We start from the raw sequence: 19,678 nt of genomic DNA, 5'->3' as shown, positions 1-19,678 counted from the left end.
CCACTCAGGGCGACTTCAAACCGGCTGCCCACCTCTCGAATGGGGGAATGGCACCTCACTCTCTTGCTGAGCTGCAGCTATCTGAGACACCTACAGAAACATCAGCCGAACCGCAACGCTCCGCAGCACCGGTATTTAATGTAACGTTTCCGCAATATAAAGGCTCAGTTTGAGAGCTGAGGTTTTCAAACGGCTGAAGCCAGCTTCTTTGGGCCCAGACTGACCATTAAAGAGAGGAAAGACCGTGCGCTCGAGCCAACGCAATAAAAACGCACAAACTCCAAAATGGAACATCAAAAAAAAAAAAATGCTGTAATGCTCACCGATTTTTTATTTTTATTTTTTCTTCACATCCTATTTTTCACAAAAAGCGACCTGTTTGAAAACCCAGCAAGGACGTTGTTTTCCAGATGGTTCTCTTCAGTGCGCAACTGTGTGGCGGAATGAGAAAACCTCCCCTTCCCGACACTCGTCTAACGTTTCTATTGATTCGCAGGGGTATAGACCTGGTCATAAATGCAAGATGACTGAATACCCAGGACTGCTTTATATCATTACATAATTTACCATCGCACTCGCATGTCAAATCGTAAGAAGTCATAACAACAAACGGCCTCTCTACAATGACAGAATCCAACGAGGTGAGAAAGGCCAGAAAAAGAGAGCAACTCCCTTCCTGACAATATAAAAAGGGGCTTCCACTGTACTGTGAGCCGCATTGGAGTCCAACCGGCTAATTGATGGCAAATAGGTCCACACACACACGTGCGCGCACACACACACACAGCCGACATTATATGGACATATGCAGTTTCCCTGTGGTTTCCAAAACAGCTCGTTTGGCAAGAGAGGAAGGTCTCACTCCAGACAGACTCAGCCCACGACGGAACACACACACACACTCTCTCACACACCCACACGTACATTCTATTAGTTCACCCTCATCATGTACAAGCTAGGACAGTTTAGTAGCTTGGTCATGCTCCAGGGCAGAAAAGGCCACTTTGCTCTTATTTGGTTGACCTCCGGAGTTGAAAGCGCACCTCCTCCCCAACAAGAGTAAAACCCTTTAAGAGGGGAGCCTGAGCGGGCTGGGCCACGATGAGCAGAGTTCCAGCCTGGCAACCAGGCTGCACATATGGAAGCCGTTTTACTGTTATTATTAATAACCAAAAGGAGAGAGTAAAAAAAAAAAAAAAAAAAAAAAAAAAAAATTAAACTAATAACATATGGAAGAAACTGCCAAGACCTGGCTCAGGAGACAGAGTGAAAGCATACTTACACGTAAACAGAGAATGGCTGTCATGTGCACATACACACACACACACACACACACATACATACACACACACACGCACACACACACACACACACACACACACAACAAGACAAATGTACACACAAAGGCGTATTGGTTAGTCAGAAAGAAAAAAAAATCGTTCCCCTTCAGTGGCTTGTAAAGTATTGCCTGCCTGCCTTGATAGAAATAAACTTCTTTCATGTTTTGGTTCAGAGAGTTTTTACACCTGGCTGTGGCTTGGGGGCAGGACACACCCTCACACCCAGCCCTGCACCACACACACACACACACACTAACAGCGGAAGTGGTCGAAAGATCAGTGGTTGGCTGCTGCGCAATATGAATTGATTGAAGCATAAGACCTTGAACTTTAGAATTTTGGTGGGGGGTCTGTTGGTCTGCTTATGCAATTTATCTATCTATCTATCTATCTATCTATACATGTGTGTGTGTGTGTGTGCAAACTATTTTCTAAAATTTGTAGCCTACAAAATTGCAGGTCTTTTTGCGTGAAATTTCCAGACAAAATCATCAGTAATACAACCCCGTTTTTGATATTAGTCATCACTCCCATCACTGAGAGTCCCCAAAAAAGACACGAGACGAGGGAACAGTTACATTCTTCTCCTCCCCTTTAACGCTAATCTCTGTTTGAAAATTGCCCACACGAAGAGCCGACACACACGAGCTAATTAGCGACACTAGACCTTACGGCAGCTATTGTGTGCATGTTGTGCATGTGTTTGGTGTGTGCATCTCTCCTTGTTTCCCAGGTCATTACTTTGCCGCTTTTTAATTGTTGCACTTTTATCTTAAAGCAACGACTCTCCTCTCCATGTTCACTTCTTTGTAGGATGCTGAAGTACCGCAACGAAGGACTTTATGAAAGGGAGAGGTGAGACGTCATGTGACCTGTTTGATCCACTTGCACCCGAGGAACTTCAAACAAAACAAAACAAAAGTGTATCGAGTGATTGCTACATCCGCAGCTGCTTTTATACCTGAAAACAAAAACAAGTATCTACTAATTATTGCACATATGCAGGACACCGCAACAGAACCCAGCTTTGCTCGTTGACCCCTTAAACTGTTACTATGGTGATGCCCTCTGCAGATTAACTGAACAGTCAACATTTTACCCCTACAACCCCCAGCTGAAAAAAAAGACTTTTCAGAAAGTCTGCCTCTGCTCGTGTGTGTGTGTGTGTGTGTGTGTGCGTTATTTACCTGACAGCACAGGCAGGCCCTCTGAGCTTAAGTGCTTCTAAACACTCCCATGGCAACCAAAGCCAACCTCAGCACTCCAGGTGCCCAGGCAAGTGTGTATAACTCAGTCTCCACAACAAAGACGCACACTCACACACACACACACACACACACACGCACACGCACACACACATGCGCGCACGCACGCACCCTTTTTAGCTGTGTTGCTATCTGTCTTTTCTTGTCTGAGAGCCTCTTGGCTGACTGGGTCAACCAACCGTGACTGTGTCCATGCAGGCTTATCTGGCCTGCTGAACCATTTCTTCAGTCCGTCTACGTTTTATCCATGTAGCCTTGTTGCTGGATTGTAGACTCACAACGGACAGTGAGCCAGTTCAAGTGTGTTTTATACACTCTTGGTCAAGTCAAACTCTCTGTGATAACAGATTTGATCGGCTCAGAATTGGACAGAACCACGGCTGCACCTGAGAACCATATGAAAGCAATCATATGAGGACTGTCATATTTCTGAATCTTAGCTAGATTTTAGTGTGTGGATGGGTAAGTTAAATGCTGGAGGGGGCCACAATTTTTCATTCGTGTTGCTCGGGGGCCAAAGCACTTCCATACCAGCTCTATGACAAAAAAGCAATTTTAAGTTATGTATAAAATATGTGCTTATGTGCGGCATACATGGTCTTAATCTTTTTTTGTTCCCAATTTACCTCCAGTATTTTGTGGGAAATAATTATCATATGTTTATCAGCTATTAAAAAAAAGAAAAAAAAAGAAAAGAAAATGTCTTATTTTAAAAAAATAATTGTTATTATTATTGTTATTATTTTGATTAATCAATGGGCCACTCAGAGTGCAGGCGTGGGTTGCCTGTTCCTGATCTAGTGTCTTTCGATAAGCAAAAGTCAGGAAACCAAAAACAGTGTCGCCGGTGCTTTGGAGACTCTTGGAGGAAGTTGGTGTTCTATAGTGTTCCTTGTACTTTGGCCTATTCAGCAGTGGGTGTTCTGTGATGCTTGGCAACCCAGCCTGGCCTCTGGTGACCTCTGACCTCCACTGACCTCAATCATAAAGAGGACAGCCTGGCTAAGACCAATGCGACGCTTTTAGGAGGTGACAGCACTCAGAGAGAGGCCCGCTACTGATTTAGTGGCCTGCGCATGACAGTGGGAAACAAGCTCGAGGTTACACTCCCGCAGACACACACACACACACACACACACACACACACACACACACACACACACACACACACACACACACACACACACACACACACACACAGTGAGGAAAGTGCAGACATCAGTGTGCAAGGGGACTCCACCGCTCATGCAGATGCACGAGCATAATGTGATTAAATGAAATCCCACTGCACTAAGAAATCAGAACGTGTCGTCAGGAAATATCTCTTTCTTTCTTTTTAGCGGTCACCCCATCACCTCCATCTCCCGTGAACCCCTGACCTGAGAGTGAACTGTAGAGGAGAGCTAGAGGTCACCCAGGACGTTAAGTGTCGCAGTGACCAGCATTCACCTCCCATTACTTTGCAAGTCTTCTCGGCACCCCACCTCCCCCCGGTAACCAGCCATCGTTCCGGGTCCACTTATTAACATATAACGCACATGCATTTGGCCGCAGAGCCTTGCCGTCATCAGACAGATCTGCGGTCCTTTCACACATGCGCCAGCAACACTAATCACAGTATCAGTGTTTGTGTATATCTGAGATCGGTATCAGATCCCCCCGATCTCCAGTCATCACTGCGGCTACTTAATTACACCCTTCATTAACTCGCATCACTCATATGCACGTGTGAGTGTGCATGTGTGTGTGTCCAGAATAAACTTGTCCATCTGACTACATGAGGACCAATTGGAGTTTGAGGACATGTTGACAATTTCAAAGGGATGGTCGAGAATTATGACATGGTTTTGGAGTTACGTTCATCTCGGGACAAGGATTAGTTGTTAGTACCTATCAGAGATGGTTAAGGACTTTAGAATGTATTATGAGCACAGAATACTTGACAGATTGCTAGGTGTGAGTCTGTGGATTCTTGTCTATCTTGCTTCAGCTGGACCAATTTGAGGTTAGGGCCCTGAGAGAACACATTGACGCCTTCAGAGATCGGCTAACGTGACCGAAATGCCCCACACTGAAACTTATTTTCATGAGTGGCCGATTGCCAGCTACTAGGTTTGCTGGGATTCAAATTTGAATTGCAGTGCGCAATGCCGCAACATCGCAGACAAAACAACTACAAAAAAATGTTGTCATATCACATGGATGGATGTCAGGATGGATGGATGGATTGATGCGTTTGGTTATAGGTAGATAGATAGATAATGCATTACTACATTGACAAGTTCACATGCACCTGTGGCTAAAAAGTGAAGCGTGGAGAGTCTGGCCTAGAAATGTATTGAGGGCAGCCAATGTACGAGGCTAGCTTTTCCTTTGCAGCCAAATATATATATATATATATATATATATATATATATATATATCCATCCATCCATCCATTTACCGAACCGCTTGAACCTCACTAGGGTCGCGGGGGGTGCTGGAGCCTATCCCAGCCGTCTTCGGGCAGTAGGCGGGGGACACCCTGAATCGGTTGCCAGCCAATCGCAGGGCACACAGAGACGAACAACCATCCACGCTCACATTCACACCTAGGGACAATTTAGAGCGTTCAATCAGCCTGCCATGCATGTTTTTGGAATGTGGGAGGAAACCGGAGTACCCGGAGAAAACCCACGCAGGCCTGGGGAGAACATGCAAACTCCACACAGGGAGGCCGGAGCTGGAATTGAACCCGGTACCTCTGCACTGTGAAGTCGACGTGCTAACCACTGGACTACCGGGCCGCCTTATATATATATATATATTTGTTTATTTATTTTCGGTGAATAGGAGATGTAGTTATTTAACAAAGATAGTTAAGCTGTTGCATGCATTATGGCCCCATGAAGAATGCTATATTTGTGTGGGTGTTGTGTGTGGGTGTGTTCTTGTCCATGTACCTTTACGAGGATCAATTCCAGTTTGAGGGTGCTGATATTTTGGCACACTAATTTACTGATTGCAAATGAAGAAATGTTTTTAAGGATAAGGTCAAGGTGGGTTCATCTTCGGCTCAGGATTAGGTTAAGACCCTTAACAGTGATGGTTAAGGGCTACTGGAAGTATTTTGGCATTACAGCTATGCTATATGTGAATGTGTGAGTGTGCATGTGTAGGGCTAAAAAAAATAGTACATGACAAATGGGAGTTCGCCTGGAAGGTCCTGACCAATTTGTAAAACTGCTTTTTTCCTCAACCAATGTGCCACTGATAGCCTTGGGCAAGGCAAAGCATGACTACAATGTGCCTCTCACTTTCTATTTGGCTGCAGGAGTAATTTAAGGCCAAGGCAGAAAGAGAGAGCCAAAGGGGGGAAAAGCCCAAACTGACGAGTGGCACTCCTAAAAGGAAACGGCACCTTTTTGTCGCCATTTCTCTCTCCTTCCTCTCATCTCTTCTGCTGTCATCGCCAGCTGCTACTACTACTGTGGCGGCTGGAACACCAGAAGCCATTAATTGATGGCGAGGGAAAAAGAGGAGACAGCGATGTAGTAGTTTACTACAAAAATGAGGGTGGGGGATGAGAGATGTAAGGAAAAGGAAAGCAGTGCAGACACCTGGTTCTCGTCAGAACACACATACCGTTTTGAGGTATGCAAGGATTTATCCTGCTTACATTTCTCGTTGGCGATGCATCATCGCATGTCTACACCCGTGCGCCTCAACAAAGTGCAACAACACTCCCACTTTTCCACCTCTTCTTACTACGGCCCTGTAACGCCGCTCTTTGTTCTGCCTCCCTCCCTCCTCCCTCTCCCCTACATGATGGGGCAGAACTGGTTTTACGCCCCCCCCCACCCCCTTTCCCTTTCTCTCTACTGCTGCTCTGTTCTTTCTGGGGAGGCAGACAGACCACATTCCACAGGGGGGCCCAGGCGCCCTTTTTCTGACACATCTCAGCGCTACACTCCTCCCTCATCCCTCTATTCCTTCTCTTCAGCCCCACGAGTGACCACCGCCTTCCCTCCCTCCCAGTGTGTTTCCCTTTTGCCCCTCCTTTTACCTTCAAATCCTGGCGGCCTGTTAGAGCAATCTGTCCGACCTCTCCTCGTGCCACCCAAAAGACTCACTGGACAGAGCCTGAGCGACACCTGCACGGTCCAATGGGATGTCATATATAAATAATGAAGTCAGATTGTCATTTAGAAACAGCTTTTGCTTTATTAGCGGAACTCTCGCTGTAACACTGAGACAGAGAGGCTAGATGAGGGGTTTGGCAGTAGGACATTAATGTGATTTCTTCCAGGTTCCCAAGGGAAAGATGACAGTGTGTTCCAAACAAGGCTGTTAAAGTTAACTGGGACCCGATACAATAACGAAAAGTAAAATAGAAAAATATAGATATATATTTTGGTGAACAAACAAACAAGCAAAATAAATAAATACTTTCAAAAAAGGAAAACTAACCAAAACTACGTTGATTAAATTAACTCAAAATTAACTACAATAACTATCACTGGAGGGAAAATGTTCTTTGTTTTCATCTTGATCAATGAATATCATATAGAAGCTTTCTGTGTTTGTTTTAAATGTTATTATTTTGGGATTGCTGTACACCTGTACGGAAGAAGGAAGGTCAAACAGTTGTGTGAGAATTGTAGTTTACTTCATTGCGCAGTACTTGGTGACCTTTATTCTCATCTTACACTCAACAAATGTTCCAACGAATACTAAAATTGTAATTCGGAATTTGTTTGATACAACAAATTATGGTAACCTGATTACTAATATGTAGCCGCAACACTCTTTCTAGGTGAGGTTAAAATCTGGAGGAAAGGTTATGCTTGTCTTTCACAGTCTACTGTGGGCCGAAGCAAAAAAAAAAACAAAAAACAAAAAAAAAAGAAGTTCAGTGAGTGAGAGGAAGAGAAAAAGATGGAAAGCGAGAAGGAGGTATGTTTGTGGTTGGTAACTCGCTCAAGAGAGGAAATACCAGCATACACACACACACATACACACACACACAGGTGCAAAAACATCGAGAGCAAAGACCCGTCCGAGAGAAGAAAGACTCGCTTTGTGTGTGCTACAGGTTGGGTGTTTATGTATGTGCATTAGTGCAGAACTGCATGTGTGTCTGCGTGTATGTGTGCCCTTGGCTGAAGGTTGCTGAGGAAGCAGGGTGAGGATACAGTCAGGGGAAGGCTTGGGGAGGGAGCCCGAAACTGGAAGTGAAGGGCCTCGAGTGTTCATTAAAAAAAAAAAAAAAAAAAAAAGAGGCTTCATCACGATAATTAGGAGGATTATTTTAGCAGGCAGCGGTTTCCTCATCGACAACATGAGCATGTGTCATGATGGAGCCAAAACCCAAGGCACACTTCCTCAAATTTGTCATGTGGACCAGCTGAAAGGCCCACACGAATAGAAATGTCCATCCAGTAAAGTTGCTATGTAAAACTGCTTGTGCCACACACACACACACGCACAGAAAAAACAACCTACAGCATACACACAATCAAATCTAGAGTTCTACTGTAATACTATAACAGCACAAAATCACAAACCAAGGGCAGGTAGACACACATTTCACTCAAGAATACTGTTACTTTATAATAATAGAACTCAAAAGTAACATGGTCCTCCAAATAATTACTCGAGTCAGTAAAAAACTATTTAAGTACTGCGTAACCAGTGAGTAACTTCTGATTTAGTTTTAATCCAATTCGAATCAGACACAACCCACAATCAAGAAATAATTGATGTCATCTTCATAGCATAAATGAAGGTATATTTTTAGTCTTACATTTTTGTGTACTCTCATGACACAAAACAATTGTATTTTCTCAGATGTTTTTTAATCGACTTTCATGAAAATGTTTCACTTTGGCAGCTTTCCTTCGACGTGAGGCCGCAAAGAGGTTGCGTGTGGTCATGTGACTTCCAGATTCTGTTTGATTGGTCGAATAGAGGCAAATTTCACTCGAGTCATGTGACGGCACCTAAGGCGCAAGTCTGTCTTATAAATACAGCAATTTCAAAAATGATCAAAAAGCAGCATTTCTTCTCAACAAAAAAATCCTCGAGTGAAAGTAAAAAAAAAGGTAGGTTACATTAAAGCTACTCTGAAAAGTCCAATGAAGACTATTTTTAAAAATGACTAAAGTAAATGTCATGGAGTACAAACAGGGCATTCCTACCCACCTTTGCAGCTATTGCCACGACAAGATGTGGTTCAAGTAGGAGTGTATAAATGTGTGTGTGTGTGTGTGTGTGTGTGTGTGTGTTGTATATAATGTGGGGCTTCTAGGGGGGGGATGAGTGGAGTCTGACGCACTGGAGGCAAAATAAACAACCTAACTGGAGGCGCTTCATGCCGATGTGTCATACACACAAACACTGACAAACACTTCATGCACGAGGGACAAAATAAAACAAATGAACACAAAACGCTGACACACACGACTATTGTGCGTGCCCGTGTTTGCATTGCACTGCCAGATTCTCAACGCTGGGGGGGATGGCTTCAGAATACGTCTTCAGTTGGGAAACGTTTGCATAATGAAGAATTAACAGTGCGAGCTGATTAAAGGGCAGACAAGCCAGTCTGACGAAAGTTGCCACTTAAGTGGACGTTATGTAACAGCCACGTGTGTACGTGGAGTTCTACACGACATACTGTACATATGTTGCAAAAGCGGGACGTCCTTCAACTTGGCGATCATGATTAGACAGATGCGTAGGAGAATGCGCACACACACGCGCACACACACACCTGTTGCTGTTGCAGGTGCAGTAGATCGACTGGGCTGATCTCTCCATTTGTGTCTCCATTGGAGCCGCCCTCTCTCCCTCCTCCTCCGTCTGATTGGCTGCTGACTCCGTTCTGGCTGGACGGTGTCGTTCGAATGGTCTCAGAGGCTGATTCCACCATCATCACTGGCACCTGATGGTAGACAGACAGGACGGGACGGGATGGGATGGGATGGTCGGGGAGGAGAAGGGGGGTGGGTGGCAGAGAACAACACGGGTTAAACAAAAGAAACCTGGGCAGTTTTAAACAGAAATCCTGCTCCTATCTGAGAGGGTAAACAAGTCTGGAAGCTAAAGCAAACACATGCCAAGATAGAGAAGTGAATCGTGCGTGCTCATGTGTGCGCACGTGCATTTTGTGAAAAGGGCTTTTGGTCGTGAACCACCCACGCACAAGTGGCCACAAAGCGACACCTGAAGCAGACTTTTTGTCTGCATGTAGATGTGTGCGTCTGGGAGCGTACGCGCGGATTAGGATCAGACAGGCAGCAAATCTAAACTGACAAGGCTGCTAATACCCGGCGATATAGTTAAAAAAAAAAAACCCACACACATTTCTCCAATAATCAGAGGTGGCATGTGTGCGCCGTGTGCAAGCCATGAGCAGGTTGGTCTTTGACAAGGCTTGTTTGAAGCACCTTCAGAGGGCCTCTCTAATTAGAGCGCCCTCCTTCCACAAAACTAGACAAAACGCGCCGTTCCTGGATGTGTTGTTGTTTTTGAGAAACAACGCCTTGCAAACACACAGGCACATTTGCCATCGTTAGGGAGCGCGAGCGTGGGAGTGCGGAGACGCACACACGCGAGCGCGCCCGTATAGCTCACAGAAAGCGGCTAATACAAAACAAAACAAACCTTCATGCAAGCACGCAAGCTGCGAGCTCCTAATGACAAGCTCAATCTCGCCTTTCTGCCTGATGCAGTTTGAGAAATTAACGCACGGCAGCCGAGCTTTTGGATGGAAACTTCTGACGCGTTCCTTCCTGCATCCGAGCGGGTACACAAAATGCCATCGAGACATTCTATCCGCCAGCTCTGTGGGACTGAATCTGTGTGCGTGCCCGTGTGTGCGGCTTTCAGAGCCGCACAACTTGTGCCTTCTGTGGAAATAATAAAAGACATTTCATCAGAGGTTCCAACTTTTCTTTGCCTCTGAGGGAGTGTGTGTGTGTGTGTCTGTGTGTGTGTGTGTGTGCGCACATTTTCATTGCGAAAGTGCGACAGCAGGTGAGGTTGGGATTGAGCACTAGTGGCCCCATTAATGGGATGTTGCCAGATGCTTGCTGTGGGGACAGAGGCCTAAACGTGTTATTGTGCAGGTGGAAAAGATGCAAGTTAAAAGGATCGGCCATTCGGAATTCCACAGAAAGGTTTTCTGCTTTCGCTATATTGTGGTTCTGGCGCATATTATTCACACACTGGATACAGATTTGACTTAAGTGTTGTCACATCCGAAAATAGGATTTGCTGATAAACGGCAGTGCTGGGATGTCATTATTTCAAACAAGACACCAACTCCAATTCACCGCCGGAGTAAATGGCAACTGTGGGTTTTTGATAAATCGTTAAAACTCATTTTTTGGAGCCTGGAAAGAGCTCAAGTAGACTTTTGTGGTGACATTAATGCTGCTTAACAACTACAACATCTGTTGAGGAAAAATCTCCAAATTGAAGGCTCGATTACAGACAGATTGTGCAACCGCAAGATGAAGTCACCAGTCACGGTTTTATAGAAAAGTGATGGATGCCAGTTACATGTGTTAAACCATATTGCAATTTCACATTGCTGTCACCATTCAAGTTGTCCATCCATTCTCTTCCTAGAACAATAATTAATTTGGTTGACAGACCTTCGCCATCCATCCATTTTCAACACCGCTTATCTTGAACAGAGTCGTGGGCAGCGTTGCTGGACTTTGGGTGGAAGGCGGACTTCACCCCGAACTGGTCACCAGTCAGTCACAGGGCACATATTGAGACGAACAACCGTGAACACCCACATCGTCTCCGATCCAATCCCACACTGCCAACACACATCAGGCGAGTGTACCACTACACCTTCTTCATGAAAAAAAAATATATACAGTATTTTTTCAAAAAATATATACAGACCGCTCAGAAATATCGCTCCAGTAATGTCACGTTTAAGAAATACAAGGTGCTAACGGTCCGCTAAAGAATTCTTCCTTAATAAGCAGTCACTTGAAAAGCATAAATCAAGACTACAGCACTTCCTCCCCACCGGCTCCTGGCACCCATCCGCCGGGGAGGTTATAGACTAAGAAGTAGAGCGTTATTGTGACATTCAAAGCTAGTCACTTAATCTCCAACCTCACTCCGCTGCCCAACCATCTCTCCCGCCTCCACGCGGACCCCTGCTAGGTCAAACTACTCCCCGAGGTAATATTATGAAGCCACGCAGAGTGCTGAGTGATCAACAGATCCACTGACTTTGCGGCGCGCTACAAACTCTTGGCGTCATCACACGTCTCACCGAGCATGAATCACCCGGCCGCCTATCGGGCCCACACTGTGCTGTAATGGACTGCGCGCCCATCTGCCGCTAACGCTTCCTCATTGACCTTATTAGCAATATGCAGTGGAGATAGAGCTCGTAGGTGGACAGGGACCTAATGGGGAAGTGAGCACATAACCTGTCTTTCACACACACACACACACACACACACACACACAGTCAATGTGCTCTGCCACTCCGAAGGGTGTGTATTCTGTCATATCCTGTTAATGGGTGTATATAAGCTGGTGTAATGGAGGTCGGCGAAAAGGCAGGGGCATAAATCTAGCCTGAAGTCTTTGATTAGGCCTATGATGCAGGCACACACACACACACACACACACACAGACACACATACATACACACAGACACATAGCTCGAGGTCAAAGTGTTTCTGGCAGCGACGAGGAGCGGCTGGTGAAAAGGCCTGCCTCGACGCGCTGGGCGCACTCTGCCTGCGCGCCCGTTTTCTTCGTCGCGCTACAAGATCCAACCCCCTCAAGATGAACCTCTGACCTGAGAGTGCATGCGGAACAGACATTCCCGACGAAGCCCGGGGGGGGAGACACTGCGAAAGGGATGGAAGGATGAGGCAAGGCTGATCAGAGAGATAGAGCAAAAGGGAAAAAGAGCTGTCTAATTGGGATTGAGAAGACAGAAAATAGGACTCAACATGTTCCTGATGACACCTACCTTTGTACTCGAATAGATTAGCTCACAGCCAGGTTGCTTATGTGTATATGTATGTGACGGCTATGATTGATGAGCGCGGACCGGTCCTGTTTTGACATGAAGCTTGTTCAGATGTTCCCGAAAAGATTGCCCTCATAATCAGCCACGCTCTTGACTGTTCCTTCCCGCTGCCTCAGGGGCGTGGGGGAGGCGACGGCGCGGGGGGAGTTCAAACAACTTCAATGGCCAGCGAGCGACTTCACTGGCTGGTTTTGTTAGCGGGATTGCCTCTGTCAGATTCCTCCTGGTCAGCGGTCATCATCGCCGCCGCCGCTCCTTAACCAAGTTCACTCCTGAGTATGTTGTTGTGAGAGTCGGTGGCGAGCAGGCGCGCCAGTCAGAGAGTTGTGTACGCTGTGTATTTATGCGCGCATCTGTGTTTACAGCAGCTTAGTGAGATAATAAGTCTTTATCATGTTATGCCTCATGTGGGAATATTTCCAGCGGTCCCAGAACGCCTGTTCTGTTTCCTCCGCCTTGCATCAGCTCACAGGAACGCTGCTTATTAGGCAAAAGAAGTGAGGGAATAAGTGTGGGAGGGAGAGAGGGGGTGGAAAAAATGTCTGTACCGGTATGTGCACTCCATCCAATCTACTTTCATCCGACTCTTGAATCATTTGTCTTTCCTTGCCTGTGGTTGCACCTGGTAACTAGTGGCAGGTTCAACCCTGGAAAACATGAAAGTTCTCCCGCTGAAATAGAATCCACACACAGGTCTGATCTTTCATTGTTCAGCCCGTATTTCCCGGCAAGTAAGACAAGAAATGTGCGAAATCGGAAGAATCTGCGTTGAGATTGAACGCAAAGCGTCTTTCTGCTTCCGTAAACCGGACAGGTGCTTCATTATTTCTTCCTGTTTGCTGTTAGCGCCCACTAAAGTCTTCCCTTCAACAAGACACATTCAGGATTTCTCTTAGTGAAAATCCCAACTTGGGTTTTTCCTGCGCTTGGGCAGCGACATGAACTCCATACAGACGAGGCATCATTTCGAAATATTTTACACACCCGTCGTTTCACACCAGCTCAACGACATGACGACGCTCCGGCCATTCTGCTCTAAAGCCAGTCGCCAGATCAAACCCACCAATCAAGTCCGGCCTCTTAGGCCTCCATTGATATCGCGTGTGACGAACACATAACTAGAAAGAGAGAGCAAACATTTCAACTTGTTGACTCAAAAGATTTTTGAGTACATTTGCATTTGTGTAAAGGCAGCTCTGAGCGTCACAGAAACATAAGCGGTCGTCCATAATCCTCGTTTCAGGGCATAAAACGCACCTCCGGTACACTGGCGGAAAAAAAAAGGTACTTGATTTTCAGTTGCACATGATTCAAATGTGTTCAACTAACACAAATCATTTGTTTATTATTGAGGGAAACAGGAAAATGATTTTGCTTTGCCACATTTTAATCATTTGCAACCGATGAATTTGAATTAAGAAAATCCAAAGGAACTCTTTTTTCTGAAGTAACTTGTACATATATTATATAAATATAAATTTTCAGTATATAAGCAAAACTTATTGGTATTACTGGCACCTATTTTTCTGACATCCTCCAGTCTCACTCTGCCCGCCTTCACCTTTTTTAAAAAATAAAAAAACCTTGCGCTTGCCCATGTCGATTATCATTTGTTAAAGATGATTTATCTATTTTTCGGGTGATGCAAATGACCCCCCCCCCCCACCCCCACAGACCCGTAGTTTGGTCACCACTGCTGTCGAGGACCAGAAATATGATGAATATATGGCAGAGCATTTCTGAGTAGATTATTAGCTTTAATATGAGCAGCGATGAGGTCATGGAGGAAGCAATAACACAAACACGCCGAGCGCCAGATCATCGGATTCTTCCTCTGCAGCTGGCCGTGAACGCAAATTATGCACGCCCGAGGCAGGTAAACTTCAAACGCGCGCTAAATGCTAACAGGCTAACGGCGGCGCTCCGGGCCACTCTGGCTGCCTGCCAGTGCTAACAGGTTGGTTAACAGTGAACAGCTCGGGCTGGATGTCTGCGGTTGCCCTGGCCCTGCTCCAGTGCGAACAGTTGAACGCTATTATCGCACACGTAGTCCTATCGCACGTGGGCCGATATGTGCGAGCGACTGGCTGGCTTCAAAAGAGCATCGTCAGGTAGAGGAGAAGCTAGGCCGGACTGTCGTCGGACCTCGGGTGTTCAATGAACGTCGTGAAGCCGCGAGAACCGAATCAGACCGGACGCGGCCTCTGGCTTTTTATTTGTGCATTTGAGTGAATGATTGCATGTGTGCGCACATGTCTGCGTGGTGTATTTTTGTGAAGACAAAGTCCCTGTTTACAGAGCCCATAAAGATTAGGCTCCCTCGATCAGGTGGGCTCTGGAGCCATAGGTAAACATACAGAGCATTCCGCACCCATGAGATCGCTCGGCGTGTGCGTGTATGTTTGTGTGACCGGGGCAAACATACACTCTTGGGCCCTTCCTTCAGAGAGCAGTAAGTGATTTACCAGCCTGCCGGCCACTGTCGGTTGAAAACAGTGAACACAGACACAAAAGGTACACACAAATATTTGTCGAAGGAGCGGACTTCATGCACACCTCACTTATCGGAGACCAGAAATCACGGGTTGTGCATTCCAAAAGAGGTCAAGTTCATGTGCAAGTGATCATGAGGATGAAAATGGAAAAGAAGAAGAAGAAGAAAAAAAAAAGAGAAAGTTCCCCTTCATCTCTCCCCTCTGTCCAGAGAGGTAAATGGAGGTCAGGTTCATGCTCAGAGTGGCGGAAGAAAGGTGAGGCGAGAGAGGAATGACGGGCTGAGAAAAAAAAGCTGCGTGTCTTTATTTGGATGTGAAAGCAGCTGAGCAATTAGCGGCCGTGTCCTCAGAGAGCGCTTTATTAGGATGACCTTCAACTGTGATGGAAGGGAGGCAAGGAGGGAGAGACACAGCGAAGGGGGGTGACGGTTGCTAGAGAAATTCTGATGAAATTGTGTCACTCGGGAATATATATACCTTGAAATGGTGAAACGGTCAAGTGTGTTTAGGCTACAAATGAAATGTCGAGGGAGCTGTTTTGAGTCCGAACACCGGGACGAGGCAGGGGCCAAATCGATGAATCGATCGTTAAAAGATGTGGCGATTTGTGATGGGCTGAAAACCGGTTGTTGATGAATCAGGACTTTTTTGTTTCAATGTCGAATGCGCTACTCGGCTGCCAGTAGCAGGTAGCGACTCGCTCAGGGATGGGCAACGGGCGGGCCCACTATGAGTGGCCCCTCGATTTCAAAACAGGAAAAAGCTCATTTATGAATACATTTCGAAAAAAGAAATAGTCGGTGAAAATGTTGTTTTCGATACTTTTGAACAAGAGTATAGCCTCAACGTTCTACGGTCCATCGTTTATTGAGCAAACTTTAAGCGCCAAAAAAGTATTCCTATTTGAGCTATGAATCCAAATCGACAAAGGCGCACTTGAATTAGGTGTAAAAATGTGCCTTTCCCTTGCGTGAAAGCACTAAATTGCGGAAGAGATAAAAAAAGAGGAACTTTATTTGCCAAAGAGCTTTATTCCCTGCCTTAAGGTGACACAATTTACGATCGGAATTTGCATTACAAGGACGATGAGTTGAGTAGATTTAATATTACCTGCGAACGGGGGGCGACGGCAGTCGTAAAGCGTTACAAAGGATTTAAAACAGTGCGGTGTATATAAATAAATAAATATCAAAGTGGACATCATATAATATTATACGCCGGGCTTTCAAGTCGGGGCACTTTGCATTTCGGAGTTAATTAATAGATTGGATCAGAGCAAGTTTAATCAAATATAATTGAATAAGAGCACAGTAAAAAACAGGCCAGACGTTAAAAGGAGACACGGGAAGGAAATGATAGCATGTCCACTTTTCAAATTAATTGAATTTCAGTACTTTTGAACTTGGTCCAAGCTGAGGTAATTCATTTACATGCTATCCAAAAGTACTAAAACAAGACGATATCCACCAGTGTGCACAAATAACACGCCCGGACAAGCATGGAAAGTAAAAAAATCAACACCAAACCAAAGACTCCTCAAAGTAACTGTTAGTTTTCTGCTCCTCTTGCGCTTTTTTTTTAAATCACACTTTTTTTTTATTTGCCTCACATCGCACATATTATATACCGCATTATATTAAAACATGAATAATTTCTTAGCCGTTTCTCACTGCGTTAAAAAAATGACTTCTTTATAATTTAGCACAGAGCGAGAGAAAAAAATAAAAATCTTTGTTATATAGTGACAAGCATCCTAATTAATAAACGTAGAAGGAACATTGAGAGTCGTCGTACTAATTTGGAACATACTAATATTAATAGAATAATTTATGACACAGTCTAAATAAATGAATAGAGTCATTCGTTTGAAAAAGGGCCGCCTTCCATTCAATTTAAGACCCCCAAAAAACGAAAGTCAGCCACTCAGACAAGGACATTAACAAGTGCTCTATCACCAGAACAGAAAAGGAAGCGACAAACTAAACACGCACTGTTCACTTTTAAAACACATCAATATTTCAGCTCCTTTATAAAAATTTGATGAGCAACACTTGTACTCCCTGCCTCGTTATTTTCATGTGCTGTTTAAGGACTTTTGATTGGGACATTTGTGCAGAATCCGCAAATGGCATAATACAGTATTTTATTTATTTTTTCGATGAGAGACCTCGTGTACAAAAATAGATACAGCTGTATCAGGGAAAGTAAAGAAAAAATAAAATAAAATACTGAGAGAGCGAGAGGCGCATGGGTCATTACCATCCTTATTACTCCTCATTAAAATACACCCGCTCACAAAGACATTCTCCCGTACGTGCATGTGTGTGTGTGAGCACAAGTGACCAGGCACGTGCATGCTGTCCGTGTTCCTGATGTGCACATGCGCGTCAATATCCAAAAGTGACAAAAAGGAACAATATAATTGGAGAAATGTACGCAGTAATAATAGGTATTCAGAAAATGATAATTCATATTAAACAGGGTGCACAAAGTCAGCCTCATTTGCATGTTTTAGATTATATGCATTTCAAAAGTAATTTCCGCGGGGCATATGAATGACATTAATTCCCGGGCGGGTTCTGCTATAGACCTCAAACTATCAAACACTCAAACATTTAACAGATGAAGAAAAAAAAAAAAAGAGGGAGATTGTGCCTGGACGAAGGTACATTTCAAGGTTAAAGCCACTTATTTATTTATTTATCTTCCCAAACTTTATTTCAAGTTACCCCACGACTGAATTGGAGACTTTGGGTATTTGTTCAGTCGTCCCGTACGCATGAGTGTGCTTTCCGGTACCAGTCTGAGAAAGACATTTCTCTTCCTATTCAGCAAGCGTTTCCTCAGCAATAAGCCTGAATAGCTGTGACTCACACTGAGTCATGTGGCTGTGTCAGCTCCACAGCCAGACAAGCAAAACCCAGCAAAGGCAAGACTCCAGTCGCCCACCAGAAGTGACCCGAACAGAGCGGGGCGGAGCGGGGGGGGGGGGGGGGGGGGGGGGGGGAGGAAAAGTGATGAAAAAGGATGTGGCGAGCAAAGGGAGGGGGGGAGGATTGCGGACGGGCGGGAGACAGAGGGTTCCCTCTCCTCGCCTGCCCGGGCTGAGAGGAAGACCCTAGGGCAGGAAACGGGCAGGATGAATGGATGATTCCAGTGGAAAACTCTGGATGCCACGGACAACATTCTTGTCTTATTAGCGAATCTGGTCCGAAGGCACATTATAACACTTGCTGGATTGCGTGTGTCCATCGAAAGTGATGCGCCGAGCACGTCAAGCTTAATGTGTGGTGTGCATGTGTGCCTATTGTTTGGTGGCTTGTCTTTGTCTGTAAACAGAGCTGCTACTGCCTGGTGGCTTAGCGCGTCATTATCCCATGAAGAACTGATGCTTTCTGTACAAAAAAAGAAAGAAAAAAAAGCTTGACATTGGTTTGTTTGACACCGTGCGATGCTCTCCAAACAATAACAACCACCAGAGCACGTACGCGCTCGAGTGCAGCTCACATGCATGCGAATAGAAGAAGGAAACGGAATAACAGAATCCCTGGCCGAGTGCGTTCGACGAAAAACGAGTTTTGTCCCTAGTTTGCCGTTTCCCCCGAGATCAAACGCTAGTCAATCTTATGTCATCTTATTTTCCAATAAGATCATATCTATAGTGTGTTAAGAGTGGATTTGTCCCCAAAAGGGGGTCCAAAATAAGTCGGGGCCAACAATCTTAAATATTAAACGTGGTCAATAATATACTATTGCTAATTTATAATATTTATTCTACAAATATATTGCTAACGCTATATTTTATATTGCACTTATATTGAACTGTGTACAGTTCTTTTCTGAAACATTTATTTTGTGCAATGAAACACTTTGTTTTTTTTTTCTCCCCCCCTAATTTTGCTGCTGTCGACTGCAAATTTCCCCAGTGTGGGACAAATAAAGTTTATCTTATCTTAACTTATTTATGTCCCCATGTGTGTAAGCTAAACCGTGAACAATGACGTGAACGGATTGTAGCCAATCAAAGAAGCGCCCTGAAAAAAAAAAAAGGCACAAAATGAGTTCTTGCACTTCATGTTGGTTTGCTGTTTTGCAGTTTTGTGCCGGCCTTGAATTGTTGGGGAAAAAAAACATCGTTTGTAGTTTGCTTCAAACCCTTTGTTGTTGGATGACTGAGTTTTTTTTTCCCATGCATTGAGAAATATATGAATAGCGTATTTTAGCTGTATTTCAAATGTTATATTTTTATTTTACATCTGGTTAGGAAGTGTGCGGTACTAAGTGGCACCCCAATAGCTCAGATGAAAAAGCATGGCCGCCTCCAGCATTCAACGTTGTGCTATAGGGTCACGTGGTCGCCATCCCGTCGCAGGCAGTCACAGGTTACCGTGTCTGGACTTCCCTGCAAGAATCCGCCAAGCGTGAAAAGACACTTGGCGACCAAACGACCCGGCGTCGTCTCAAAGTACGTCAGCCACTACGCTGCCGCTAGGGGCATAATCTGGGAAATTGGCGGAG

The 19,678-nt window shown here is 45.0% G+C and overlaps 1 protein-coding gene across 2 annotated transcripts in view; it reads right to left on the bottom strand.

Annotated features, from left to right (window-relative positions):
• foxp4 (forkhead box P4) overlaps nt 1–19,678 on the bottom strand; it is a 91,394-nt gene that overhangs the window by 49,594 nt on the left and 22,122 nt on the right. For both annotated transcript variants that reach the window (XM_086117720.1, XM_086117722.1), the window contains exon 2: nt 9,360–9,530. In XM_086117720.1, the coding sequence (XP_085973846.1) occupies nt 9,360–9,521 (162 nt within the window). In that variant the 5' untranslated portion in view covers nt 9,522–9,530. The remainder of the gene's footprint in view (nt 1–9,359; nt 9,531–19,678) is intronic.

Source organism: Hippocampus guttulatus, chromosome 8, assembly GCF_054856545.1.
Source record: "Hippocampus guttulatus isolate MCC_2025c chromosome 8, RoL_Hgut_1.0, whole genome shotgun sequence".
Taxonomy (NCBI): Eukaryota; Metazoa; Chordata; class Actinopteri; order Syngnathiformes; family Syngnathidae; genus Hippocampus; species Hippocampus guttulatus.
Note: the sequence above shows the minus strand (reverse complement) of the source record. Positions and strands in the feature narration are given on the sequence as shown.